General features: G+C 45.4%; 3 protein-coding genes across 7 annotated transcripts; 1 reads left to right on the top strand and 2 right to left on the bottom strand.

Annotated features, from left to right (window-relative positions):
• Positions 1-1,184: 1,184 nt before the first annotated feature.
• Positions 1,185-6,385, bottom strand: LOC110978134 (alpha-(1,3)-fucosyltransferase 7-like). Of its 2 annotated transcripts, none has more exons than XM_022232879.2 (3): positions 6,298-6,385; positions 3,808-3,867; positions 1,185-3,330 (listed from the first exon to the last, which is right to left on the bottom strand). In XM_022232879.2, exons 2-3 carry the CDS (start codon positions 3,838-3,840, stop codon positions 2,002-2,004), a joined length of 1,362 nt encoding a protein of 453 aa, XP_022088571.1. In that variant the 5' UTR covers positions 3,841-3,867; positions 6,298-6,385; the 3' UTR covers positions 1,185-2,001. The 2 variants fall into 2 exon arrangements, with proteins under 2 accessions (XP_022088571.1, XP_022088570.1); XM_022232878.2 differs by lacking the exon at positions 6,298-6,385 and adding an exon at positions 5,952-6,291.
• Positions 6,386-6,532: 147 nt separating this feature from the next.
• Positions 6,533-11,873, top strand: LOC110978133 (uncharacterized). Of its 3 annotated transcripts, none has more exons than XM_022232876.2 (3): positions 6,533-6,672; positions 7,351-7,492; positions 8,792-11,873. In XM_022232876.2, the coding sequence occupies exons 2-3, from the start codon at positions 7,472-7,474 to the stop codon at positions 10,418-10,420; spliced, it is 1,650 nt and encodes a 549-aa protein (XP_022088568.2). In that variant the 5' UTR covers positions 6,533-6,672; positions 7,351-7,471; the 3' UTR covers positions 10,421-11,873. The 3 variants fall into 3 exon arrangements, with proteins under 3 accessions (XP_022088568.2, XP_086996432.1, XP_022088567.2); XM_087140306.1 differs by having other exon boundaries at positions 6,546-6,672; positions 7,286-7,492; XM_022232875.2 differs by having other exon boundaries at positions 6,546-6,672; positions 7,307-7,492.
• Positions 11,874-16,695: 4,822 nt separating this feature from the next.
• On the bottom strand, positions 16,696-17,689 carry LOC147798291 (uncharacterized). 2 transcript variants are annotated; one of them, XM_087140310.1, is made up of 2 exons: positions 17,271-17,689; positions 16,696-16,916 (listed from the first exon to the last, which is right to left on the bottom strand). In XM_087140310.1, exons 1-2 carry the CDS (start codon positions 17,422-17,424, stop codon positions 16,750-16,752), a joined length of 321 nt encoding a protein of 106 aa, XP_086996436.1. In that variant the 5' UTR covers positions 17,425-17,689; the 3' UTR covers positions 16,696-16,749. The 2 variants fall into 2 exon arrangements, with proteins under 2 accessions (XP_086996436.1, XP_086996435.1); XM_087140309.1 differs by having other exon boundaries at positions 16,735-16,919.
• Positions 17,690-27,274: the final 9,585 nt, after the last annotated feature.

Consider the following 27,274-nt stretch of genomic DNA (forward strand, 5'->3'; position numbering starts at 1 on the left):
TACGCGAAAATGAACACAAACGTGGATTTGTTATGCCAGATCAGATATTCGTAGTGCGAATTCGCAAAAGTTGAACACATTTCAACTCGCTCCGGTTTCGAGTTCGCCTGCTGTATGAACCGGTGTTAAAGGCGCCTTTCCATATGTACGTTCTGGGATACGTTGCGTGCACGATGCATTCATTTTCACTTTCACGGACAGAAAAATCGACTCCATTATCATAACAAACGCGCGCGTTGCGTTTGGTAGTCAAAATCGCCCTGGGAGCAATTCTGACGGCCGAACGCAACGCCGAGCTTGCGCCATGGAGTTACGGCCAAGTTAACAGAAAGTATGAAGTCGGGCTGTGCATGGCTCGAACCCTGGCTGGTACCTTTTCATTGTGTTTCCTGTTTCCTGTTGGAAAGTTCAGGTGACGTGACTAAAGTGTAGCAAAGTCATTTTGATAGTAAGGGGTAATTCGAAAACTGGTAAATAACACCTTGTACTGAAAGATGTACCCCTACAGCTTGAGCAGAGTCACTGTCTTTTATGCTGGCGCTGTTCAAAGCGGACAGTTTGGGACAATAGCGAAACCATAGTGAATTAGGGGGTGGATGGGGATGCAATCTGTTATTCAGGGGTCACTGAAAGCCGATGACTACGAGTCACACGTAGGTTGTGCACCATTCTCAGGGGTGAGAAGCACCCAGGCCTCCCAGGCCTAGACCAAATCTTCCCATTTTCGTTTCGTTTCCCACTACAAACTCTCTCTTGAAAATCTCTCCGCGATGCAGCTGTGTGCCGGAAAACCACGCACGCACACTGCCTTACAAGCATCACCCCACCCAAAAAGTATGAAAAGATGGTACCGATCCTAGGGATAAACTCACCTCCAGGCGAGGTAATTAAGTGTAGTTTGGGAGAAACAAGTGTGAAACGAATCTGGGTTCAACGGGGGAGGGGGAGGGATGAAATACTACGCGTCACCCCGGGGCAGCCCCGTGGGCCATCCCCGGTGATTCACCCCGGGGATGAGTGTTCTAGTGGCAAAAGCCGGGGGCATGAGCCCCGTAGTCCCCCAGTCCAGTTGCGCTACTGTTTGTGGACAGTAGGCGGCGCTTTTCATGACCGCACAACGAGCCAGATCGGTATCATGCAGGCAAGGCATGTCACTGATGCGACTTCACCGAAAATATTGATCAATGTGATCGGTAAAGCACAGCAATCGAATGCGATGATGATTACGGCCCGTTTGCTTCACACAATCTGGATCCCGATCGGTGATCCGTCGCTGGTTAACGGGCGCCACAAACCACATATTGGGTGGACTGACCCAGCGTTAAAATCGAAGATTCGATCTTTGTGAAATAAACTGGCCCCCAATTGCCAAATCAAGATAGAACTGCAACACGGCGCCCTCAATTGTTCACATTTCACGTCTCTGATGTATTCGTATTTCTAAGAGCAATCCACACTCTTCAACTGACCTTGTAAAACACCCGATAATACTGTTAGTGCTTTTACTGTATGGCAGTGGCGTAGCCGGGGGGACTGGGGGCACGTTCCCCCATTCCAGGTGCCCCCCACCTAAAAAACGGATGAATTGATATCGAACGAGGCTAAAAAAAACCACCCCCTAAAAAAAAAAAACCACTGAAAGATGGTGCCCCCATAAGATACTGGTGCCCCATTCGTGCCCCCAGTAAAATCCTAGCTACTCCACTGCTGTATGCAGCATCCAACTTTAGGCCATTGCATTTTATCAACGTTTTTCTTGAAGTTATATCGCTATGTCCTGATAAATTGTTGCAGTGTTCCACGAGGGGACACATCAGCATTTGGGGGTCTATTGTGCACTTGTCCTACTGCATAAAGATTCTGTAACTTTCAAAATCAAAGTATCGTCACAGGGTAAGGTAATAATCGATATGCTTAGACTAAAAATAAATATAGCCATCCGTTTTCTGCAGCGAAAGTAAGCAGCGGAAGTTAACAAGCATCGATAAAATTAACTCCGAATCAAAATCCACCGATGTAATCGTTCACGCCCAGTTTCCAAGCTCTCCACGCCTTCAGAGTTGGCACTTGGGATATATTAAATCGTCTGGTAATTTTTCCACGGCAGGAATTGAACCAGTTCGAATTTTTGATTTGTGTGGTTCCAGACATCCCCTTGTTGCCCGGAAGAAAAGGCAGTATCCTACAGAAATAAGAGGGCTGCATTTTGGGATATTTAACGACGACGGATCCGTGACTGCGCCACTCGAAAAACTTGTTGTACAACTCGTCTGATTGGTCAACTTTCCGGATGTACTGGGCGAGCTCTTTGACACTCTCAAAATCGCTGACGTGGATGTACGAGTTGGGCGGAGCAAGCCTTTGGAAGTCTTCCTTTGGAGCGCCGTAAACCACGGGCACGACCCCGTTAAGCAGACAGGACTCCCAGAACTTTTCCGTGATGTACTCGCGGCACTCAGAGTTCTCGAAGGCCAAATAGAACTTGTACGCACCAATCAGATTCACGCACTTCGGAGAGAGACGCGGCAGACACGTGAGCTGGCCACACTTTCCGTATGTGTCGAGCTGTAGGTGGCGCCCAAGCTCTTCGATGAACTCCATTCGGGGCCAGAACACCTCTTTGGCGCAGTTGCTTCCCATCCAAGCGATCAGCCCCGTCTTGCCCTCGGCGTAGTTCGCTTTCCTCTCAAAGGTATTCTCGAACGAGCCTGGTTTGTAATAAGCGTACGGCACGCTGATGTCTGCGCCAGGGAGGTACGTCAGGTCGGTATGGTACCTCAACTCGCCTATGCGGTGAATCCATTTGTGCACTCGGAGTGGAGACTCCATGCTATATAATACTGCAGTCTGATTCGGCGGAATGTTTGTTGAGTACTTCATGAGTTTGGTCACGCTCTTCAAAAGTGTGAACGGCGAGAGGCCAAAGATGGCCGCATCTGCCCCTCTGAAGCCCTTGACGTTGCTTGTGATGGTCAGCTCTATCGTGGTACCTTGTTCTGGGCATAAAACATTGCACGAGCCGGTAGAGTTGTCGGCAGGATTTAAGAAACAGCGGTGCATGATTTCCAACTCGGACCACTTGGCGATGACATCCATTTCGGCTAGGATGGCGAAGCGTTTGCTCGGTTTAGCCAGAGGGCGCGAATTCCAAGCCTTCCTTTTGCTGGGTCCAACCTCTCTGTCTCGCACATTGAGTTGGTTTCCAGACAAGGACCAGGCTCGAAGTTTGAGATAGTGGAGCCTGTCAATGGACAGCTCACTGAGCAGGAAAAATACTACAAGTGAGCCAAATACTGAGGCCATGAAGCATTTTACTCCAAATGGTCGCGTCTGCAAGTACAATAAAAATACATGACACATTATTTTACGTGAAGCTGTCAAAGTCAATTGGCTGGTGCCCACAGAAACGCTAACTGTTATGGATCAGAGATTATCATGAGATTCAATTTGCTTAAACGTGCACTTTTTAAAAATTTCTGATATAGGCTAATGGTACTTTGCACTTTACAAAACTAGACTGTTTGAAATTATCATTCCGGCGTTATAGCTCATGTTTGATGATGAACGACGGAAATTGCCTTGCATTCCTGTGGGATTCTCTCTCCTTTTTCAAGTGAATTGTATCTGACGAATAATTGCAACTTCACAATGAGAACTTCATAATGTGTCAAAGAAAAAAAATGCAGCTGTTTTGTCTGCCATAGTTTCACTATAAACGTCCACGAAAAAAGAACCCTTAGTTAATTTACTTCACGCTCAATATTAATTAGATTTATTATAGATAAAACAAATCAAATGTATACCTACAGCAAACCCGATGTATAGCCGTCGAAGATTCATACCTGGATCCTCCTCTTGAATTAAAGTCTACAGGAAAAAAAATTATTATGTAACTAGGCTGCGAAGTTTTGAGAAGTGGACAAGAAAACTTGCAGAGTATTTTAGACAACACTTGGCTTTTTTGTTTACATGGATATATAGGTACACAGCCATGTTTTCCAGAGTAAAGTAGGTTTTTTTTACCCACATGGGCTAAATTTCACACTCGGGCTTGGAAGATTTCATGAATCGACTCAGGAAGTTAGTGCTTGGCGATTTTTGTCATTTTATATTATCATTCGGGATTTGCATTTACAGTCAATTTGCACTGTAATGATTTTGCAGTTATAGTAAACTTTGCTACAAGGATTTTGCTTCAATCAGCGTCCCAATGTTGCTCTTAAATTCCCCTGCCTATGGCATTCCTGCACTCTGCATCTCCCTTGATATGCTCCTTCAGCAGAATACTCAGTATCTTAGCAGTGAAGTTTGAGGTCTCAATTCAACCTTAAAAGGAGACTTTTCTGCAACATTCTACGAAGGCTGGGGCACAATTTGCTTGAGTTAAATACTGTGCCCACCTTTTGCGATTTCGCAGAACGAATATTTTCATCAAAGGCCACAATTTCACATACGGGTTTGATTTTGCGCAAAGCATGAATCCTCTAAAAAGCTTGAAGCCAAGTGATTCAATTGGAAACCAAAGACTGGACTGGTGCTTGCTGAGAGACTGACCGTTCAGTGGCCTGGTGGTAATAAAAGAGACTAAGTACCAGATGTTTCTTTTGACGTAATTTGCTTAATTAGCATTGACGTACTAATGACATCGCACTTTGTTTACGTTTATGATTTTCTGTGGAGCCAGTGGGGGACCCACGGTCCACTGACCAATATAAGAAAACACCTAGGTAGACAGAGTGTGATGCCATCTGCACAGGTCTATTGCCACAGTGCTATACGGTCGGACCATGGTTATGCGTGAACAAGCCGTTGTTCTTGGGTTGTACTCAAGTTTGGGGACCCCGCAATACAAAGTATTCTAAAGATCGTTCAAAAATTTGTAAATGACAGTCCTTAAAGTTTAGGGTGCAAAACATAATTATATAAGCAAAATAAACTAGTGGAGATCTGTCCAACGCTTCTAGCAGTGCTAGATTAATACTGCTTTTATTGATTACGAGATGCACCACCGACCCAATCTCTGTATGACGTTCCAGCCATGTTATCAGGTTAGCTATCATTTCGAAACAGGATCGTCGGATATCAACAGACCAACTTTTCAAATTGACATCACTTGGTTTCGATTGCAGAACGACAATGTCAGCAACCTTGCCCCAAGTGGATGTATATTGGGATGCAGGCTCGTAACCAGGGGGGTGCACGGAGTGCGTCTGCACTCCCCAACATGACTAAAAGGTCCTCTTTGAGGCAAGAAAGGATTTTGAGCTATGGTAGAACATTTCCCGCCAAAAAGCCGCGCTCTTCAGTATTTTCGCCCAGGTTAATCCCCTCTTCGGGAGTTTACTTGCACCTCCTAAAACGATTGGTACGACCTCATGTATCCTTTGTTTTCAAAATAAAAAAACAAAAGATCTTTGCTTAGCCCGCTTTCTTGAGGATTTGCACCCCCACCACCCCGAAAACATATAGTTACGGGCCTGGGGTGAAACTTTGGGATGGGGGTAGGGCGTGGCTGGACGCATTTTAAACGAACTGCGGTTTGTTATCTTTTAAAAGGGACCTGGGGCAAGTACACGACTGGGGCACTTGCCCCCCAAAGACCCCCATTCGACCGGGGCACTTGCCGCTCATAGACCCCTATTCCACTGCCTGAGTAACACCAATTTTCCTTCCTCCGTAGCCTTACACAGTATCAATTCCTTGATCAGTATTTCAACCTCAGCTGGTGAAACACCGAGGACTATACAAACCTTCGCCCTTTCCCTGCGCCAGACATTGTAGAGTCGGCCTATTAGTTTTCCTCGCAATATTCGGCATTTCATCGAGGTTTCCGTCTCGATGAAACCCGAGGCATTCAAATGCCCTATCGTTTCCATAGTCAAAATACACTGCACAGCAAACGCCGAGCCTCGATTAATGTAAATTCATACGGAGTGCTTTCCTGCACTTACCTTCCTACCATTCAGCAAGTTCGTCGTGCTCATGTTCAACAAGGAGATTCGTCAGAAACCCTTGGCTTTTTCCGTATCATGAGTTTTCGACTTTTGTGTCAAGCATCCTATGCTGAAATCATGGCAACGATACACTTAACCAGTTCCTCCATGATTATACCGTACTTTCAGGTGCATGCTGTTCTCCGGACACGTGATTCAACCCACTGACAAGTCTGAATGGTGTTCGACCACGGCAGCCTTTACCCGCCGAACCCATAATCTTCATTGAACGTTGCATGGAAACTACCTTGCTGGCATAGCACAGTCAACATTGTATAATCGTTTATTCAAACATGGAATTTACCTTGCCTCTTTCAAGTGTACGTATACTAGTCAATCCTCTCGCGACCAGCCTGACCTTTTAAGAGAAATAAAAGAAAAAGTAAACCGCGTGGGTGGTGTTTGCCTTCGGAATACATGTAATTCCTGAATTGTCATCATCGACGAGTTGGATGTACGGGTCCCTTTACGTGCTGCCTGTAGTCGCGTACACACACAGGCGACCCTGGCTGCAACAGCTCTCGGTCTATTGATGTGTTACGCAACATACAAATTTTGCATTTGAATGGGTATGTCCATCACATACTCTTGGTCATGGATTGTCCCAATGTAATCGTATATCCCTAAATGTACGCAACAAACGTGGTCATGAGAAACTTACAGTGAAGATTGTCACCGGGTAAGTGTTTAAAAACTACTCTCTCTATGCAAGAAAGTGAAAAAACATATGTACTCGTCGTGTTTGATGTGGTCGCTATATTGCTCTTTGAAAAAAAGTGGTTCTTTAAATGAATGTAATTTTTACTCTGAGTCAGACTGAGAAGTCATTCAAACAGGTGCGAACTTAATTCTGAAAAGATGCCAACTTCATGCTGAATTAGAGTGGAAGACCGGACAAAAAGACTTGTCCCCCATAATGGCTCCGAGTCCTCAAAGAGCGTTCTTCACTCTCACGTTTACAGAAGGTGGATCCACGAAATTTATTTTCAATGTTTATGTGGATTTTCCTGTTTTAATATCTTCGCAGATTTGCGCGGCTGAAAACTTTCCTTTAATCTTGTACTTTTCGATAGCCATGTTTATTCAAAATAGGCCTACAAAAATCGCACTGATTTCAGTTTGTCTGCTAAATTTGTCTTATTTCACACTAGAAAGGATGAGTCTACTTTCTGTGCACCACAGCCTATTACCATAAAAACCGGGGGGGCTTTTTTGGAAGAGTTCTAGAGTTTCAAAAATTATTTATTGATTGATACTGCAATTTAGATTGTTCACATATATGTTAATTGTAGATGTGTACTCAATTGCCACAGAATTCGCATCAAAACTGTTTCTCTCATTCATACATGGCCTGGAGTACGTACTTGGGTCCTTGCTCTATGGATGGTTTGCACCACTCGGCCGGGATGCTCTGAGCTCACTGATCATCTACGCGGCACGATAATCTATCGACGACTTGCTGTGGCAAAAAGTACGGAATGGGAGTAAATCTGTTGCCTGTAAGTACATGTGTACATTATTTCGAGTGTCGCTGATTGTCACTGGATTAATTAAAAGAAAAAAAGGCCAGGGCGTGCGCTTGTCAGTCTTACAGGGCGAATGAAAGGGAAAGAATAGTGATGGGTGAGGGGCAGAGTGGGAAAGAGGAAAAGGAGGTTAATGATTTTCTTCATTATAGGAAGAGGTTTTATCTTGTAGATGAGTCCTTGCGTTCAATCTTAAGCAGAGGTGAAAACTCCAGTTGGCTAGTTAGTCAATTGGGGGATGAAAGGTGACCAAAAGTTTACTAAAAACTGTGTGGGGGTGGGTTGGGGGTTATACCCTCCACAAGGGTTTAAACCCATACCTAATGGTGTAAATGAAATAATGACATTGATCACATCGTTGAACATTTCTTGGCGTAAAATTGTAGCCTTTACGAAGAACGAGCTGTGACTTTTCCCCTTGCGTTGGAGTTGGAGCTAGAGCGAGAGGCTCAACGGCACTGCGCCCCGAGAAAACACGACGTTATTAAACGGTTGAAGAATCCATGTTCAACATGCACTCTAGTAACGCTGGTACGGATAAATTGGTTCCCTGTCGTATACGGCAGGTAGCCATGGCCGCCTTAATTAAAGTATGACGTCATGTCTAGGGTGTCCATTCTTATTTTGGATTTTGCACGCACATGTCCGTAGTTTAACAGTCAGCGTGATTAAAGTTGTATAAAACTTGAGATTATTTTGAAAAAAGACAAACTTTTTAGAAATTATTGTGACACACGTGGGGAAATCGGCAAAAAGAAGCTTTTTATAGGCCTACACGGCCAGTGTCCGTCATGTAAAGATTTTATAATCAACTTGATCTGGTAAACGCCACTAATTTCTGAAATATTTGGAAAATTTCTTCCGTTTTAGTCACGTAACCGTTGGCGGCAATCCCTGACCTAAAAATCTCTCGAAATAGTTGGCATCTTTTGATGGGAACCAGACTACGGCACGGTCAGGCAAACCCATCGTGCGTCCATGGACATGTCTGTCGACTTTGTCCCCAAGTTATGGTCCCTGGTACCTGCAAGCTGGTGTCGTACCTGGTCCCGTGCTAGTGTAAACGTGGTTGGAAGAAAATTGTGACGGGGTTGCATATACCTGTAGCTGTGCTACACGATTCATCGATCGTAGTTTGTAAACGTGCATTTGGCCCACGGGGACCAAGCTGAAGTCGGAAATACTTTCAGCTCTTGTTTATCGGAATGTTGATTACTAATAAAAACATGTCAAATGAATCCTTTGGTTTCTTGTTTTTCTTCCCCCTTCCAGGCACGTTTGAGCAGGCAAGTCATGTATGACTACCTCCTAATTTTCACCTTTCTGCTCTTGTTGATGCATGTGACTTACATACTGACACCCGACTGTGTAGAAGAACATGGCAATGTGTTTGAAAGCACACAAGATTCGTCCGCAGAGAAACAAAGGTACATTATCCTTGGAAATGAGAACCATCTTGATGAGCCAAAACTGCAAACCTTGGGAGGCCAAAATGTTTATTACACAACGATTGGAGCTGGGAAAGAAAAACCTCTCCAACACCGAGAGAGCAGGGGACAAGATGACAAACGGAGTCTGAAGATGCCAAGGAAAATAACAAATGAACTCAGCAAGACCAAGTTGGCTTCACAAAATGCGCCGAGACAAAGATATCGCACTGTAAAACACAGTCCAATTCTTCCTCATAACAAGAGCAGCAGATTAAAAGCTGGAGGTAAACGCAATTTTATGCCAAGCATGCACAACAATAGCAAAATGAAATCCTTCAAATTTAGTGATGAAAGTATAAACAAGACGAACAAAATTCCAGCGCGCTGCCAGAAGAAAATACTCATATACGGTGGGATCAAAGTAGTACGACAGTGGATAGAACTCCAGGTCTTGGTTGCTGCGCTACAACTCCAAGACAACGGCGATTGGTCCACTGAGGTGTCATGTGACCAGTGCACAGCGCAACTAATTCTCAGCAACAACATGGAGAGTTTACAAGGCAAAGACGCTATTGTATTCGGCATGTCTCCGTACTCACTGAAAGTGAAGATGGCAACTTTTCGCAGTTACGACTTCCATTCCAGCCAGTTGCTGGTTTTCTACGGGGCGGAGACGCCACTCCGGATGCGGAAGTGGGTCCCCGATGTTGGTAATTTGCCAGTCGACGTGGTGTGGTCGTACGGCCAAACTTCGGATATACACATCCCGTACGGTTACTATCAAGCCGGACATCCGATGGATGCAACTCGCAAGAGCCTACCAGCCAGGACGCAAGGGAAACGTAAGCTTGTTGCGTGGATGGGAAGCAATTGCGTCAAGGAGGTTTTCTGGCCCAGAATGAACTTTGTTCGTAAACTTCAGGCCCATGTGCCAGTGGACATCTACGGGAAATGCGGCAATTTGACCTGCCTACCCAGATTGTCGTCAAAATGCAAGGATCTCATGAACCAATATAAGTTCTACCTCTCCTTAGAGAATGCTGAGTGCGACGATTATGCGACCGAAAAGTTTTGGGAAACTGCGTTAGTGCACGGGGTTGTTCCTGTCGTGTATGGAGCGCCGAAGAGGTATTACATTCAAAATGCTCCCCCAAACTCCTTTATCTATGCTGGTGACTACAGGACTGTGAAACAATTGGCTGGTTACTTGATTAGCCTTGACCGCAGCCCGCAAAAGTACGCCGAGTACTTGGAGTGGCGCTACAGTGGCTCCGTCAAACAGAATTTCCCGAATTTGAAGCTGGCGCATTTTTGTGGTATTCTGCCGCACATAGGCAGTAGTGGAAACGGTCATGCCCAGCGCAGAAACCTCGCAGAAACAACGTGGTTCAACTCGTGCCGAAAAATGCGGAGAGGTGACAAGGCGTTCCGCCCCGCCGACATCAATGCCACAAACTGGGTACCGTGGTGACAGCAGACCGTCGATTCTTAATGAGTCCATTAGCCTTTTAGAGGTATGGCGGACCTAATGGGAGGGTACTATTTGGTTTGGGTAAAATCTTTTGTGTTTGCTCCAAATTTACCACATCAAGCAACGCCTTCCTATGGTGTCCGCCATACTTCTTAAAGGCTAATGATACTTATGAGTCCATGATACTTAATTTACAACTTTGGGAGGGCGACCAACAGGCATGCAAATCCCTTTTATTCATCACTTCTTTCGTATAAGTGATATCAGAATTTATACATATAATTACGCTACTTATTCGGCTTTGCTGACTAGTACCATACAGCCCCTTGAAATCCAGATATTACAATGCAATGTTAGGATGAATTACTAAGTGCAATACGTGCAAGCGTTGTAATTATCTTTTTAATGCTATACTGAAGTAGGAAGGAATACACTCTGGCTCACGACAAGTAAATTTTAAAAAAAGTGTGATAGATGCATGGTTGTCATATGTCAACTCAATGGCTATTTCCATCGGGCACCACAATTTCATTCATATTATTTGTAGGCTGGAAAAACCTCCTGGGGAAAAAAGCCTTGCAAATGATAAGAATAACTTGGAATACTGGAAAGAAGTATTTGCTTGTCGGACTGCAGAGGGCACATCCTTGCCACGCCCTGGCTTAAATTCCAGAGATAGGTCAGTGCACCTCCGCGACGCGATATATTCCACGGTAAGAACCTATTTTCGCTCTCATTCGCTACCCCACTCGACCGAACACAATTACATTTCTTAATGAGGCCATGGCACTTAAATTACAAGGGGGGGGGGACCGACAGGCATGCAGAGGCGAAGATAGGGATATGTATTTTTTTTAACCCTGCAGCAAAGGACCGTGTCCAATAGAACGGCCAATGTAGCAACTTGTGCCCAAATTGTCTCAGATTTATTTGTGGATGAAGCGATCTCTGTTCAATGTCTTTTTTAGTCTTCTTCAGTATAAATCAGATGGAAACCTTCCCAGGAAGACTTCTCAGTATGTTTTGTGCGGGAGGTGTCCTTTGGGGGGAGCGTGGTCTGCATTGGGGTGATCCTGCGGAGGCACTTACGTCAATTTGTTAATGGTTAATGGGTTGGTTAGGATTAGGGATAGGGCTTGAAATAGCTGAAGGATAGGGTTAGGGATAGGGTACAGTGTTTGGGCTAGGGTTAGGGATAGAGACGGTGTAATGGTTGGTTAGGGTTAGAGTATGGCTAGGGTTGGGGTTAGAGATTTGCATAGAATTAGGGATAGGGTTAGGCATAGGGTTAGGCATATGGTTAGCGTTAGGGTTAGGGATTTGGATAGGCATAGGGATGCGGATAGGGTTACGATTAGTGTTGGGGTTAGGGTTAGGGCTGGAGTTTTGGGTAGCTTTGGGATAGGGTTACGGGTTAGAGATCAGGGTTAGGGTAAGGGTTAGGGTGAGTGATGAGGATAGGGTTAGGGATTGGGATAGGGTTAGGGTTATGGATGGGGATTGGGGTAGGGTTAGGGGCTAGGGATTAAGGGTTGGGGTTAGGGACTTGGATGGGGTAGGGTTAGGTATGGGGATTGGGTTAGGGGTAGCGATTATTTCATGGGTTGGTTAGGATTAGGGATAGGGCTTGAAATAGCTGAAGGATAGGGTTATTGGTAGGGTTAGTGTTGGGGTTAGGGTTTGGGATAGAGATAAGGTTAGTTTTAGGGTTAGGGTTTGCTCTGTATTCTCATCAACATTTCACAGAACGGAAAATACCACAAGTTAGAGTACCCGTATTGATAATGAAATATAAAATGACAGGAACGCTGCTCACCCTTCAACTACATCTTTACAGAGAAGGAATTTGCAGTAAAGAGACTCTTTTCACAGGGAATTGTGTCTGAATAACTTAACCATAGATCAGATCCACCACACAGCATAACGCATTATTTAGCAGAACAGTTGGGTTTTTTATTCAACTTTCCGCGGTCATTTTATGCTTGTGAAGAACCCCCTTTCCCAAAAGAAAAAAAAGGCATTTCATTCAAAATATGAAACTATATATGAAAGAGTTCAAGCATATAGACATGTGCCCTGACGTGACGGTAGTCCTATACCAGGCAAGCTATGGGGCGGAGGGGTACCCCCCTTACCTGTCCAATCCCTATACACACTGTAGACTATTGTTACCTAACACATCCACCCAAGAAGTCTGCAAAGAATTCCTGAGATTCCGATCAAACAATGACCAACACAAAGGCGGGGGGAGGGTTCTCTCTGTCCCATATCTTGCTTCAAATGGGTAGTCCAGTAACTTTCACATATTGAAGCGTGCGCATTTAAATTACCTAGGAGAGCGTGTCATGAAGACAAACACTTAATGTTCACGTTTGTCACCCCCTGCACTTAGTTTTTCTTTCATGATTGTTCAGGGATGAACACTGAACGTCAGCAGAGCTTTCGTGATGAAATGAGATGTCAGATGTAATTCTTTTCTTTTTCAGTCATCTAGTGCAGCAGTAGCCTTTTTCGAGCAGTGAAGTTCCTTGATTTCCTCTGTTTCTGTAAAAACAAATCATGATATTCTTGCATCAGGAGTTTTCCTAATAATTTGAAACACCTAAAGGTGAAGCCAGCGCTGAACTAAAGGCCATCCCGATGCTCATTAGCTTGCTACATTTTTGTAAAGCCAGATTCAAGAACTAAAATTTGGTTCACGTTGTGATGTTATTCTGTCACAGCAAGTCATTACATAACCAAAAGTCGAGTTGATATTCGATTAGTATGGAATTCAATAGGGTTAAATGTGATCGATAAAACTTGCTTTATGATACATCAAGAATCGGTACTGGGTTCTGTGGACACTACGATGTTGCATAAAATGACGTAATATTTTTCATAGGAAATTTAGCACTTTTCGCTTTATTGTGTGTATCATGACTAATGGAATTTGTAAATATATGGGGTGTATCTCCAGAAAAACTGTAAGAAATATTTTGAACGGATTCTGTTGCACGCTATGGATGCTATGTTCGCAACACACCGTACATGCCGTACGGTGTGTTGCGAACATAGCACCCATAGCCATGTGAGACTACAAAATCCACTAGTATCGAACACTGGCTATATTATATGGCTCTTCCGGTTGATCAAAAGCCGAAGCTGTAGTCGTAGGAGCGCGACCAGAACGCGACTCGTCCGTCATGCACTACCCCATTCAAACCTGTGCATTAACTCAGTGGTGCACCGGCAGCGGTGGGTGAACATGTAAGTGTTGCAGTGGCGTATCCACGGGGGGGGGGGCTGGAGGGCACGTGTCCCCTACAAATTCCCGGTACCCCCAGGTGCCCCCCCCCCCACTAAAAAAACCGATGAATGGATACTGAACAAGGATAGCATAACCTTGCCTCAAAAAACCGTGCCCCGTACCACTGGAAGCTGGTGCCACCTTTTTGCCCCTCTCCCCACTATTTAGCCACGGGTGTGTTGACCATTACTTGTGTGTATGTGTATTTTTACTACGTGAAGCACTGTTGTAGCGTCTTAATCTCTCAGCCTTTACACAGTAACGCAGTAACATTCTGTGCATGAAGGCTAAGGGTTTTGTTATGTCCTTAATATGAACGCCAAAAAAGCAATCCTCTGAAATGGCCGAGTGGTCAAGCTCGTGGTTATTAGATCGTCAGACGGTGGGTTCGAATCCCAGTGGTGGTTTTTTATTTTCCCAAAGCTAATTCCTGTCAGTCGGCAGCTATAAGAGACGCTATATTCACCCCGTCAAATACCAGCAGTACCTTAGCCTAATGGATAAGCTCTGCGGCTGGCACTGTCCGCGAAGTCCAGGTGAGCACCTTAGTACAGGTTCGAGACGTATGGCCGACTCGGCGGCCAGGGCTTAGGGGCTTGTCTCGTTTCCTCCCTTGCATGGTCGCTCGAACCCTTTTGGGGGTTAAATGGATGGGCAGGGAGGAAGTGCGTTGGGCCGGGAACCCCGAGATCCCAGAAGAGTCCTATATGGAAGCCGGTAACTGCGATTCCTTGCGAATTTCAGGAGTCCGTGCGCCTGAATGCTTGGTCAACACCGCATAACTTTTGTCTTTTTCCGCCTCGGCACTTTTTTTTTTCACGTCCCTGGGCGCGGAAGAACCCACATGGTAATTTTTTAGGTTTGAATACGGTGAGCCAAAGGATTGATGCTGATTTGCTTTCATTTATAATATTAATTTCCTACATTTTCGACAGTGATGCCGACCCCAACCGTGTTGGGCCCAATTTTCTTCTCAGTGATCTCAATATTAAAAGCTGTGTAGTGTATAATGTTTATTACCGGTGATTCAACAGTAAGAGATCCAGGGGTGGAACAGTCGGGCTGCACTCGCCTCCCTATTCCATCGACGGAAATACGTTTTCATTCGTTATAATTAGAAATTTCGTTCGCTTTCAACTGCAGAATATTTGATATATGAAGAGAAAGTCTCACAAAAGATACGTCTCGCATATCTTCTTGGGTTACCCCCAAAGTTGCAACAGGTGCGTTACAACTGCCGCTCTTTCTTGTGAATGGTTGATCCATCACTGGCCAGACAGGTCTGCCCGAAAAATACGAGCAGGAAAATGACGAAATAAATTCCAAAGAAACGAACCATCCCTAGGTGGTGGAATTTCAACAACAGCAAATGACATCGAGAATGCAATGGATGTCAAATCAGTAAGCCTCTGGGTTTACCTCACTGTCGCCGGAAAAGGCGCGAAGCCCACTCCGTTTTCCCCCACGGTAACGCACGTTAGATTTAATTTTGATGGGACTTCACTTAATCCGTGCCCCATCGGCCATAAGTTGAATATCAGAATTCGGAGTTACAAAAATGGCACAGCAAAAAAGTCACCATTGCACAGTCAAGTAGATCCCTTCTCGAACTCAGATAGAATACTACCAAAATGTACCTGTCATTTCTCACAAGTTTACAAAAATCAAAGGCAAGTATTGGCCCTCGCACATTTCCCTAGTTGCCGGGCGTGAAAACGGCACGATGGGCACCGTAAGTTATTTCTGTACCAAACTGGGCCCTTCGCATTAACAGAACACATCAACGAATTTTGCACATGCAGTTATGGGCAGAAATGCCACGCTGCATCGTCAACGATCATTGATCTCCGTTGTAATTATAGACTGGATAGGACATTGCGTCCAAAACGCGTCCCGCGTATGCGTATTTTCAGCAGGGTAAATAACGATCGTTGCGACTTTTCTTGCGCGTACCTTCAAACGGAGTCTTTCAAAACCTGCTCGAGGTTATTGTACTTCAGTCGTCAGATTTCCAAGGAAAACTGAATTCCGCACCTGAAAAGGATAAATTTGGAAAGAGTAATGGTTGACGTGTGCACACTAGCAGCGAATTGCCGGAGATTGACGGTAAATCAACTTTGGGAGGGAACTGCTTTTGACATGTGAGCCGCACTTTCAATTCAGAAAGTTTCAACATGCCCTGTACTTTATAATGCTAGACGTAAAGCCTGTTATAGTAAGAAATGTATGACAGTGTATCGAGCCTATCGGGCTCAGTGTATGAGACTTCACTATGTCGCAGTTCTGATATACTTGTTGGCAAACGTGGTTTCAAAACATGATGATTAATTTTTCTTTTATTTTCCACAGATTTCACAGGACAATTGTCCAAGAAAGCGACGAGTTGTGTTTGTCGGATCTGCAGAAGCAGCGAACCAAAATCATGAATAGATTTCGATTGAAGCAACCCAGAGTGAAAATTCCCAAGCAAGACCGCGTAGGCAACACGTGTGAAAAGTGAATAAAGACCCAAAAGAAACACACACATACACAAAATCACGTATACATGTAGACACTGCAAACGGAGGGCATACTTTCCAAACTATCAGACGGAGGACTTCTCGTCCATGTGAGTGCAGCCTAAAGCACCGAGGACAACACTCACAAGTTTTTGGTTGTTTTGGCCGCTAAAATTTGAGTGCATTATTGGCCTACCACTATAGGGTTCTGCATCAATGTGGTATAATGTCTCGAGAGAATGGCTGGTGTGGCGTATCCTAGCTTAACTTGCCTACAACTTCATAGTGTTACGACAAAAGTCTTTGATGTTTCTCCAAGTACGGGTCTGCAGTGCCACAGTGCAAGCTGCTTCGATGTCCAGCTTGCCAGGAACTTTCCTCAACTGGAAAAATTTGCGCAGGCCTTCTTGGACGTCTGTCTTCTCCGCTGTAGTCTAGGGATGCTGCTTCACTCGTCTCGATGGCAGAGAGGGTTCCCTTCTTCGAGATGCAGCAGCAACACCAGGAAGCTGTCCTATTAATGTAGAGGCAAGAAAAGGACATTAGAAATGTAGGTGACACCTCAGCAGACAGCCTGACAGAGTGACAGACAGACAGACAGACAGACAGACAGACCAAATCTTACCGTTTTTGACGGATTCATCGCAGGAGTCTTCACTGCTGTCACTGCTGTCCCCACTGTCGCTGCTGTCCTCTTCACTGGTGAAGCCTTCTGAGAGTAAACCCCAAATTGAGATCAATCAGTTAAAGCACACATACATGCACGGGTGTCTGGCAGTCTCTGCTTGGTGTTGAGATATGGGGGGGGGGAATGGCCGGCCAAAATGGAACATTATTTTGGGAGTTCTTGACGCAAGATACATTTATGGGGGGGATTTTTGTCCCCCGTCTTTCTTTGTACTGGTCTGTTCTTCCGGTGGGGTTTAATAGGAAAAGAGGTATTCTTTCTGGCCCAGTACGATGCCCTACAAAATGGGAGTCTGGGTTGGGTTGAGTTGGTTCGAAGCCAAGCGTTGGGTAGACGGAACATGGGAAACATGGTTTGAGTACAAGGTGCCCTTACCTCCAGTTACATGCAGATCATCCAAGGATTTGCCCTGCTGGGAAGACAGGTTGCCCCTCTCCAAACTCAGGAAAAGTCTGGACAGTTTGGTGACCCGCTGTACAGTATCTGGCAATTGGTAGTATTCGCGATGTACCCGCAGATCGTGGCCCATGAAGTTGGCTAGAGTTTCAAGCTGATGTTCCTTTAATGCAAGAATTTGCGATGCAGTTGCTACATGTTTACGGAGTTTGGTGGACCGGATGCTGGATGCATTGTCAAGGCCAGCCTTATCTGCATATGCCCTTAAACAGTCACTCCCTCGTATGTGGCCTCTCCCGCCATAACAACACCGTGCGAACAAGAAGTTGTTGTCTTGGGCTACTCCAGCTTCATGTCTCTTGGCGACAAGGGCACTCAATCACGCTACTGCCTCATTGCTTAGGAGCACGGGAACAGTTCTGCCTCTCTTGCCGACTATTTCGACAACACGGAACATCTTGCACAGCTGGCGCTCTTAATCACTCAACACGCGTTCCCCCCTCCAGTTTGGCGGTGCTGTGCTTGTGGAAATCGTCAAGTTTCATTTTTGAAACCTCCCCCTGCCTTCTTCGGTTGAACATGATGAGGTGGCACAGACTGACCTCATTCAATTTCTGCCAAACTGGCCTGATTTGTCTGCCCCGAGCACCCTGCAGGAGTTGAAGTTCCCGGTTGCCAGCTTCATGAAGGAACGACGACAGGTGGACTACATCGGCATTTGTCGGGAGAATGGTGACTTTGTTGCGTTTTCCTTGGTACAGCGTTCTGTGTGCGTGTGTGGACACAAGGTCTCGCCAGTTCAATTCACACAACTGCAGAAACTCTTCCGCACGCTCCGCTTTGTGTTTTTGGCCGGACTCTAGGGCACTTCCTTTCAAGACGAGCGCACACTTCTTGACGGAATAACCAATCTTCAGCGCTAGTGACGGAACATCGTACAACTGTTTGTCTTCCCTGAAGCCGGCAATATCGTGGACGGCCTTCACAATATCAGAAAGGTGGTGCGGACGGACAAATGATTCGAGTGATGCATTTGGTTGCTGGGTGTTCTTTCGGAGTTGTAGGACGAGTCGACCCAATTCACGCACCCTGTTACGGATGTAGCCATGCTGATCTACATCGTGCCCTAGTTTCATGTATTCACGCTTGGCCAATTCAACAATCAACGTGTCATTCTTGACTACCAAAGCCACATCATCTCTCTTCATTGAACTAAGAACCTGGTGTAACTGGAACGACACGCCAACAGGAGGAGGTTTCAACAAATCACTCTTGTGAGCGACCCGTCCACCCACACGAGCCCTCTTACCGGTGCTGTCAGTCTGTGGAGTGGGTGCTGGCTTCAAAGGGCACACGTGTCGCCACAAATCGGTACGCACATAATAGCCGTAACAATATACGCATGGTCCATACGCATCGGGAGATACCTTGCAATTTGGCCTGTACCCGACAACGAGCACACCACGACCTTCACGAAGAACCTGACAATTGTGCCTGTGATTGCCTATATTGCGAATTTTCAACAGAAGTTTCTTACGCACACCAGCATTGGGCTCACCGGCGATCTCGATGACTTCTCTTTCTTCCTTGTGACATGACTGGAGATGACGGGGGAGCTTGGCCTGGGGTACATCGCAGTAAAAGCAGAAGTGTTTCTTGTCCCATTTCCTGCAGCCAACCTCATTACTGGTTTGCATTACGGTCACAGCACAGTTCTTCTGGACGTCAGACGTGTCATCACTTGGAGCAACAGATGAAGTAGGCCTACTGCTGGAACCGGTGGACGAATCAGCCATACTGTCCAAACGTCTCCACTTATGGTGAGCAGGTCAGCTGGCAAGAAAACAAATTGAACATTATTTTCATTAAGCCGCTTGTCTTCTTTTAATTTGGTATGGACTGGTGGTGGTGGTAGTGGGGGGGGGAACAGGTATCAGGGCTCCCAAGAGCCACATCCACCCAAAACCCCCACCCCAAACTAAAATTTTAAACACAATTAGGCCTAGAACCACCACATACGGACGACAGAAAAGTCTTCACTTGCGGCTGGAAAAATGTGTTGAAGGAACCTGTTCAACTGGATTATGTGATTGAGCTTTTCGGACTGCATACGTATACCTATTCCACTGGCACATTCACTCGAACAGCGGTGCAAGATCTACATTAGCCTATCGACAAAATGGGGGGGGGTGGATAGCAGCCACACTTTAACCACGCTCTAACTAATAGCATGGTACTATAGCCAGCACTGGGGCCCATGTATTTAATGATGTAGTAAACCGTACCAAGATAGGGTCTGGTCATGCTCAACATTCTACTTCAAATGAAATCGTTTTTACTCACCGTATTTTCCACTAGAAGACACCTACATGTACATCTCAGAACGGCTACAGAAGTCCACAGGCATGATGGCAAGGTGACGCTATGATGCTTTTCGACAGTTTGGAGGCTTTTATATTTGTTGGGGGTTATGCGTCCCCGGCACTTGGCGACGTTTATTGTGCTCACCAATGCGGATCGGACAGGGTAGCAAGAGAGCTAGGGAGGGCGCTATTCCATCCAGGGATGCGCCGAAACTGTCCATTTCGAGCGGGTGTTTTTAAACACCCGGCGTGTTAAATGCGTACACCGAGGACGGCTTCCAAATGCCTTGAAATTTCGCTGACCCTCATAAATGCTCACTGCGGCCTCAAATTTCACCTTATTGCGAACTGAGGACGTCCTCGATTTACAATCCGACCTCGATTCGTGACTGTGTTAATACATAGAAGAGCTCCGGCTGCACCTTTCACAAGTGCAGTGTTACAGATTTCGAGTGGGTTATTTAATAAGAAGAAAGTGGTCAGTTAATTCCGGAAATTGATGTTCTTGAATTTTTGTCCGGTCTTCGAGGGAGAGGCCTGGGGCATGGCACCCTCCCATAAGAAAATTGTTTTCTCCATTTTGACTAGGTACCGGTAAATGAACAGCATACAGCATCACATTACCCTCCTGAAACGCAGCGCGCCGCCACTGTTCAGCCGCACATTTTGCACAAAAAACAATGCGCGGTGTCCTATCTAGTCTTCATAATGCGGATCAATGTGTTCGATGCACTCCCGCAAAACAGTTGTTCCTGTACACGCACAAAACAAAATGGAGAACTATCTTGCTTGTGCTAGTACAATTTGCCCCAAATAAAGTTTGTGTATACTTAACATTCGGCTGTCATTTCTGTTTTCCACAAACAACGCCAGACAACACACGCCAAACGGCACGGTAGACACAACGTTGGGTCTATGCGCACGGCCTGCGCTCCTGCTGGACATGACAAGATTGAGCGGGGGAGTGGATCAAAGAGGGGGGGCTGGAGAGCGTACAATGGCTATTGCCAATTGTCCCGACATGTTTGTCCAGGATTGTCTGGTTTTACGTATGCCCGCTGATGTGTGTGGGAAGGTTAGAGTGTGCGAACCGTTTTCCGCACTGGTCGATTCGAATTAACACTAAATTGAAATGAGCATCAAATGCGCCGAACTCTCAAAACATCACATGCATTGGCACGATTGCATAATAGACCTTACTCACGTGGAGGCTATTTTTGATCTTATTCCACAAATCTTATATATTGCAAATTGTCGATCAGGATGGCACCAGACTGTTTTGTACTTCCGTACCTTGCGTTCCAAGCCTCCCTTTCAGTAATGTTCAGAATCTGGCAATTGACAATTCTATGTCTTCAATCATATATTTCAAATTATTCATCAGAGTAGACACTCGGGTGGAAATTTATCATGAAATTTCATTTTATTGCTTCATTTGTGCTCTCCACATTCAAAAATGAAGAGTTAACAACGCTTTCAAATCCAATGTGGCCGGCCCCGTGAATAAAGTCCATATCTCAACCTACAACCAATAGAACGTCCTTCACGCGCTAATATATTAGGGCGCGCGGACGCCCGTGCGATAGGTACAAGGCACACTGCCAATGTTGGGCCTCAATACATCATTAAACAACTTGAGTCTCCCCCTATCTTTTTTTTACGGTTTAAATGGATCACTGTTACATTGGACTGTAAAAAAGGGACTAATAATAAAAGGCAAGAATTTAATACGAAGAATCACACTGATGTATTCACGTCAACATTTCACACAACTGAAAATAGAAGTGAAGGGGTACAATGTTGAAAATGAATTATTATAGTACAAGAGGAAAAGTGCTTTTTCAACCACGTCTTTGTAGAGAAGGGATTTGCCGAATGTGTCTAAAGAGCTATACACCACAAATCAGATGCACCAGACAGTACATGTTATATAGCAGAACTATTGGGTTCCTGATTAGGCTGTCACTTTATGCTAGTACAGGAAACGAGAGAAAACGTACCTCTCCCCCCCAAACAAGGGCAAAAGTGGCGTGTCATTCACAAAATACTATGAAAGACTTGGGACATATAGACAGGTGTATCCGGTTCTTAAATGTGACGCCACTTCAGTTTAAACCAGGCCCTCTGCACATGCACTGCACATGGAGTTACATGCATCGATCGCCGTTATATGGAACCACGGAACCAGACGTTAACGCGCAATTTCAGCGGCCGTCCAATGGGAGCCTGCAAATCGTGGCGCGTCCCGTGTATGACAGAGTTATACGAACCGAATAGACACGGTCCGGGGATTTTCCCATGTTGATTCGCGTTAATTAAAAAAAAATGGTACAGAAAGGTGTCAGGAAGAGAATTTAATTTTGACGGCCATTATTTGCGAGAATGTGTACTATTTTTTGCTAGGTGATGACTTTGTTATCTCCTTGATATGAACACCAGAGACCAATATCTCTGAGATGGCCGAGTGGTTAAGCGCGCGGTTATCAGATCGTAAGACGGTGGGTTCGAATCCAAGTGGTGGTTTTTTTATTTTCCAAACGCTTGCTGTCAGTCGCTATAAGAGAACTCTAATTCACCCCGTCAAATACCAGCAGTACCTTAGCCTAATGGATAAGCTCTGCGGCTGGCACTGTCCGCGAAGTCCAGGTGAGCACCTTAGTACAGGTTCGAGACGTATGGCCGACTCGGCGGCCAGGGCTTAGGGGCTTGTCTCGTTTCCTCCCTTGCATGGTCGCTCGAACCCTTTTGGGGGTTAAATGGATGGGCAGGGAGGAAGTGCGTTGGGCCGGGAACCCCGAGATCCCAGAAGAGTCCTATATGGAAGCCGGTAACTGCGATTCGTAGCGAATTTCAGGAGTCCGTGCGCCTGAATGCTTGGTCAACACCGCATAACTTTTGTCTTTTTCCGCCTCGGCACTTTTTTTTTCACGTCCCTGGGCGCGGAAGAACGCACAAGGTTATTTTCTATAAGTTTTGAATACAATGATTTAAGGACTGGTGATGATTTCTTTTCATTTTTGATCTGACTTTCTTAAATGCTCGACACTGAAACTGATCCCAACCGTGTTTGGGTCCATTTCTTCTAAGTGATCTCAATTATAAAAGCAGAGGCGTATCAAGTGAAAGTTTATTGTTGATGGTTTGACAGTAACAGATCCAGAGGTGGAACAGCCTGGCGGCATTCGCTTCCTTATTTTGATGGAAAAACATTTTCAATTGTCATAATTACAAATGTCGTTTGCTTTCAACCGTTTGATATTTTCAAAGAGAAATTCCCACAAAGGTATGTTCCACTTGACTTGTATGTCTGATTAATCTTTTTTGTCACCCCAACTGGCTAGACAGGTCTGCCCCAAAAATACACGCACCAAATGATGAAGCAAACCTAAGAAAAACAATCCCTAGTTGTTAAAATTTCAACAACAGAAAAGGACATCGAGAATCCAATGGATGTTTAGTCAGTAAAGCTTTTGGTTTTACCCTTTTCTCGCCGCAAAAGCTGTATACAACCTCTGTATCACGGCGCATAGTCCATTCAGTTCCCCCCCCCACGTACGGTAACCCACATTACCCTGACTGAAACTTAATGTTGCCATTTTCATATAGTTTGTTGCGCACCCGCAAATCTTGAAAAATCTGGCGCCCCTAGTTTTACTTGTTCTCTTACCTTGCATTCCCAGGGTCTCTTATTTAGCTCAGCTATGCATTGTGGAAATGTAGCGGAGACGCTAATTTTGTATAAAGTTATTCATGCTGTTCTTGGGCGTGATCGCGTGTTCCTTCACTCCTTTGTCCTTGTGTTTTCTCTGCTCAGTTTTGGCATGTCGAAATTCCCCTCCACGTGGCTGAGTGGTTGGGCGTGGTAAGGTTCCCTGAAATGCTAATGTTCAGAAACCTCAGACTTTGTAACTGTCAGTCATTTGCCACATATGACCGGGTAAGCACTTTCACGCACCGGGCTCTACACTTTGTACACTTGACTTCTTATTCGTTAGTTTACCTTTTTACACACGACATTTAGATTCTTGCACACAACTCTAGCAGGAAGTCATGTGAGCTTTGAGATGGAAGATTTTCATTGGTTAAGTTGTTCAGCGACGCTCAATTCCTAAGCCTCTAGAATCCTATAAATAAAGCAGATTTTCCCTAGCTCGTCGGTCAGGTGCGACGGAGCAAACCCTTGTTGCGAGAGCGGAGGCTAACGTAGTGCAGCGGTTGGACCCTTTCCGAGAGAAGTGCGATCGTAACCATTCTTATGGCAAAGAAATGTAACCATATGAAGACCAGCTAACTTAGCTTGGACCGATGCGAGAGCGGTACGAACTAGCCCAGGGTGCTAGCGAGAGTCGTAGCGGCCCGTCACCGCTATGCCCGAACCGATTGCCGGGAGAGACACCCCCGTGTCCCTCGCCACCCTTGTCTTGCTGACTAGCCCCCGTCCTCCCTGTCTCTACGCTGAGCCAATGGTACATAGTGCCGTACGCGTGACTTGATCGTTGCGCTAATTCACATTGCGGTCTGAGCGGCAGTGCGGTCGGTACATACCGGCGCTGGCCCCGTCCAGCCCTTGCTAGTCACCGTGGTGGTGCGGGACAGCTCCCACCACGGCCCGGTCCGATGAGTACGGTACCCATTCGTCCGACTTGCATTTCCAATGGTCCTGCCAAACCGTAGTTTAGTGTCACTCATATACAACTTCGCCTCTCTATAACTTTGCCTTTTGTGTGTTGTATTATATTAAGCTACACCTTTTTCAAACCTACATTGAACTTTGATGAAGAGAAGTGAGAGCAATAAACCAACCATACAGTTTGACTGTCACCCAAACCCCTTGTTTCACGTCCACCTTTTAATAAATTGTTGACCCCAAATATCACATCCCGTAGACACTAATAAAGTCCACGCTAACATCGACTTGATATTTAGGGAACGCAACAAGTTCATCCATTGCTCCCCCAACCCTGGGCGACCTCTCGATGTTGGGTTTCAATTCGCAGACTCAAAGTTGTTATTCAAAATGTTGAAGCATCTGCAGGGCTTTACAGACTGCGCTCAGGTGAGGCACCTCAGCCTTGAGAACGGGTATTTCTGCTAGATTGATCAAGAAGCATTGGAGATGGACATCAGATATTGCTAAAGATTTGTACATCAAGCACTAACAAACAAGTTGAAAGTAACGGAAACCCTTGGTTTAAATAGTTATCAATGACTAATCAGTCAATGGATTAAAAAATCTCTAACCCTTACCGTATCCCATCCCTAACCCTATCCAAATCCCAAACCCTAACACTAACCTTATCCTTCAGCTATTTCAAGCCCTATCCCTAATCCTAGCTAACCAAAAAAATAATTGCTACCCCTAACCCAATCTCCATCCCTAACCCTATCCCCATCCACATACCTAACCCTACCCTATCCAAGTCCCCAACCCAAACTTAATCCCTAACCCCAACCCAATCCCCATCCATAACCCTAACCTTATCCCAATCCCTAACCCTATCACTCACCCTAACCCTACTCTTCAACCCTATCCCTAACGCTATCAAAATCTCTAGCCCCAACACTAACCGTAACCCTTACCCTATCCCCATCCCTAACCAAAACCGTAACCCTAACCATAAAACCCCTCACCCTAACCCTATCTCTAACCCAAACAATAACCTATCCCCGTCTCTAACCCTAAATACCATAACCCTTACCCTCATCTCTAACCCTAGCCCGTAGGCCTAACCCTAATGCTATCCACATCTCTAGCCATTACTCTAAGCCCAACACTAACCGTAGCCCTATCCCTATCCCTCACCGTAACCCCTATCCCTATCACCATCTCTAACTCGATCCAAATCCCTAACGCTAACCCTCATCCTACCCTAACGCAATCCCAATCCCTAAACCTATCACCATCACTCACCCTAATCCTAACAACCCTAACCCTAATCACTAACTCTAGCCAGTAACCCTAACGCTATCCAAATCTCTAGCTCTAACACTAAACCTAACCCTAACCAACCCATAAAAGAACCTCACCCCTAACCCTATCCCCACCCTAACTCAATCCCAATAATAACCCTAACCCTATCCCAACCCCTAACCCTATCCCCATTACTTACCCTAAGCCTAACAACCCTAACCCTAATCTCTAACTCTAACCCGTAACCCTAACCCTAACGCTATCCAAATCTCTAGCCCTAACGCTAACCCTAACCCCCCAAATCTCTAACCCTAACCTCAATGCTATCCAAATCTCTAACCCTAACCATATCCCTAACCCTAACTCTAACTATATCCAAATCTCTGGCCCTAACCCTAACCCCCAACCCTAATTCTAACAACCCTAACCCTAATTTCTAACCCTAATCTCTAACCCTAACCCTATCCCTAACGCTATCCAAATCTCTAGCCCGAACCCTAACCCCTAATCCTAACCACCCTAACCCTAATTTCTAACCCTAACCCTAAAAACCCTAACTCTCATCTCTAACTGTAACCCGTAACCCTAACCCTAACTATATCCAAATCTCTAGCCCTAACTCTAACCCTAACCCCAAAATCTCTAGCCCTAACTCTTACCCTAACCCCCCAAATCTCTAGCCCTAACCCTAATCTCTAACTCTAACCCTAGCCCTAACGCTATCCAAATCTCTAGGCCTAACCCTATCCCTTACCCTAACCGTAACCCCTAACCCTAAATCTAACGCTATCCAAAATCTCTAGCCCTAACCCTATCCCTAACCCTAACCCTAACAACCCTAACCCTAATTTCTATCCCTAACCCTAATTTCTATCCCTAACCCTAACAACCCTAACCCTAACAACCCTAACCCTAATTTCTATCCCTAACCCTAATTTCCAACCGTAACCCTATCCCTACCCCTGACCGTAACCCCTAACCGTATCTCTACCCTAACCCTAAAAACCCTAACCCTCATCTCTAACTGTAACCCGTACCCTAACCCTAACGCTATCCAAATCTCTAGCCCTAACTCTAACCCTAACCCTAACCCCCCAAATCTCTAGCCCCAACTCAAACCCTAACCCTAACCCCCCAAATCTCTTACCCTAACCCTAATCTCTAACTCTAACCTTAACCATAGCGCTATCCAAATCTCTAGCCCTAACCCTATCCCTAACCCTAACCCCTAACCCTAACAACCCTAACCCTAATTTCTAACCCTAAACCATAACCCTATCCCTAACCCTAACCCTTACAACCCTAACCCTAATTTCTAACCCTAACCCTGTCCCTAACACTATCCAAATCTCTAGCCCTAACCCTAACCCCTAATCCTAACAACCCTAACTCTAATTTCTAACCCTAACCCTAAAAACCCTAACCCTCATCTCTAACTGTAACCCGTAACCCTAACTATATCCAAATCTCTAGTCCTAACTCTAACCCTAACCCCCTAAATCTCTAACCCTAGCCCTAACGCTATCCAAATCTCTAGCCCTAACCCTATCCCTTACCCTAACCGTAACCCCTAACCCTAAATCTAACGCTATCCAAAATCTCTAGCCCTAACCCTAACCCCAAACCCTAACAACCCTAACCCTAATTTCTATCCCTAACCCTAATTTCTATCCCTAACCCTAATTTCTATCCCTAACCCTAACAACCCT

The sequence above is a fragment of the Acanthaster planci genome, linkage group LG08 (assembly GCF_054643075.1).
Source record: "Acanthaster planci isolate LZ-2023a linkage group LG08, COTS_SCS, whole genome shotgun sequence".
In the NCBI taxonomy this organism is placed as follows: domain Eukaryota; kingdom Metazoa; phylum Echinodermata; class Asteroidea; order Valvatida; family Acanthasteridae; genus Acanthaster; species Acanthaster planci.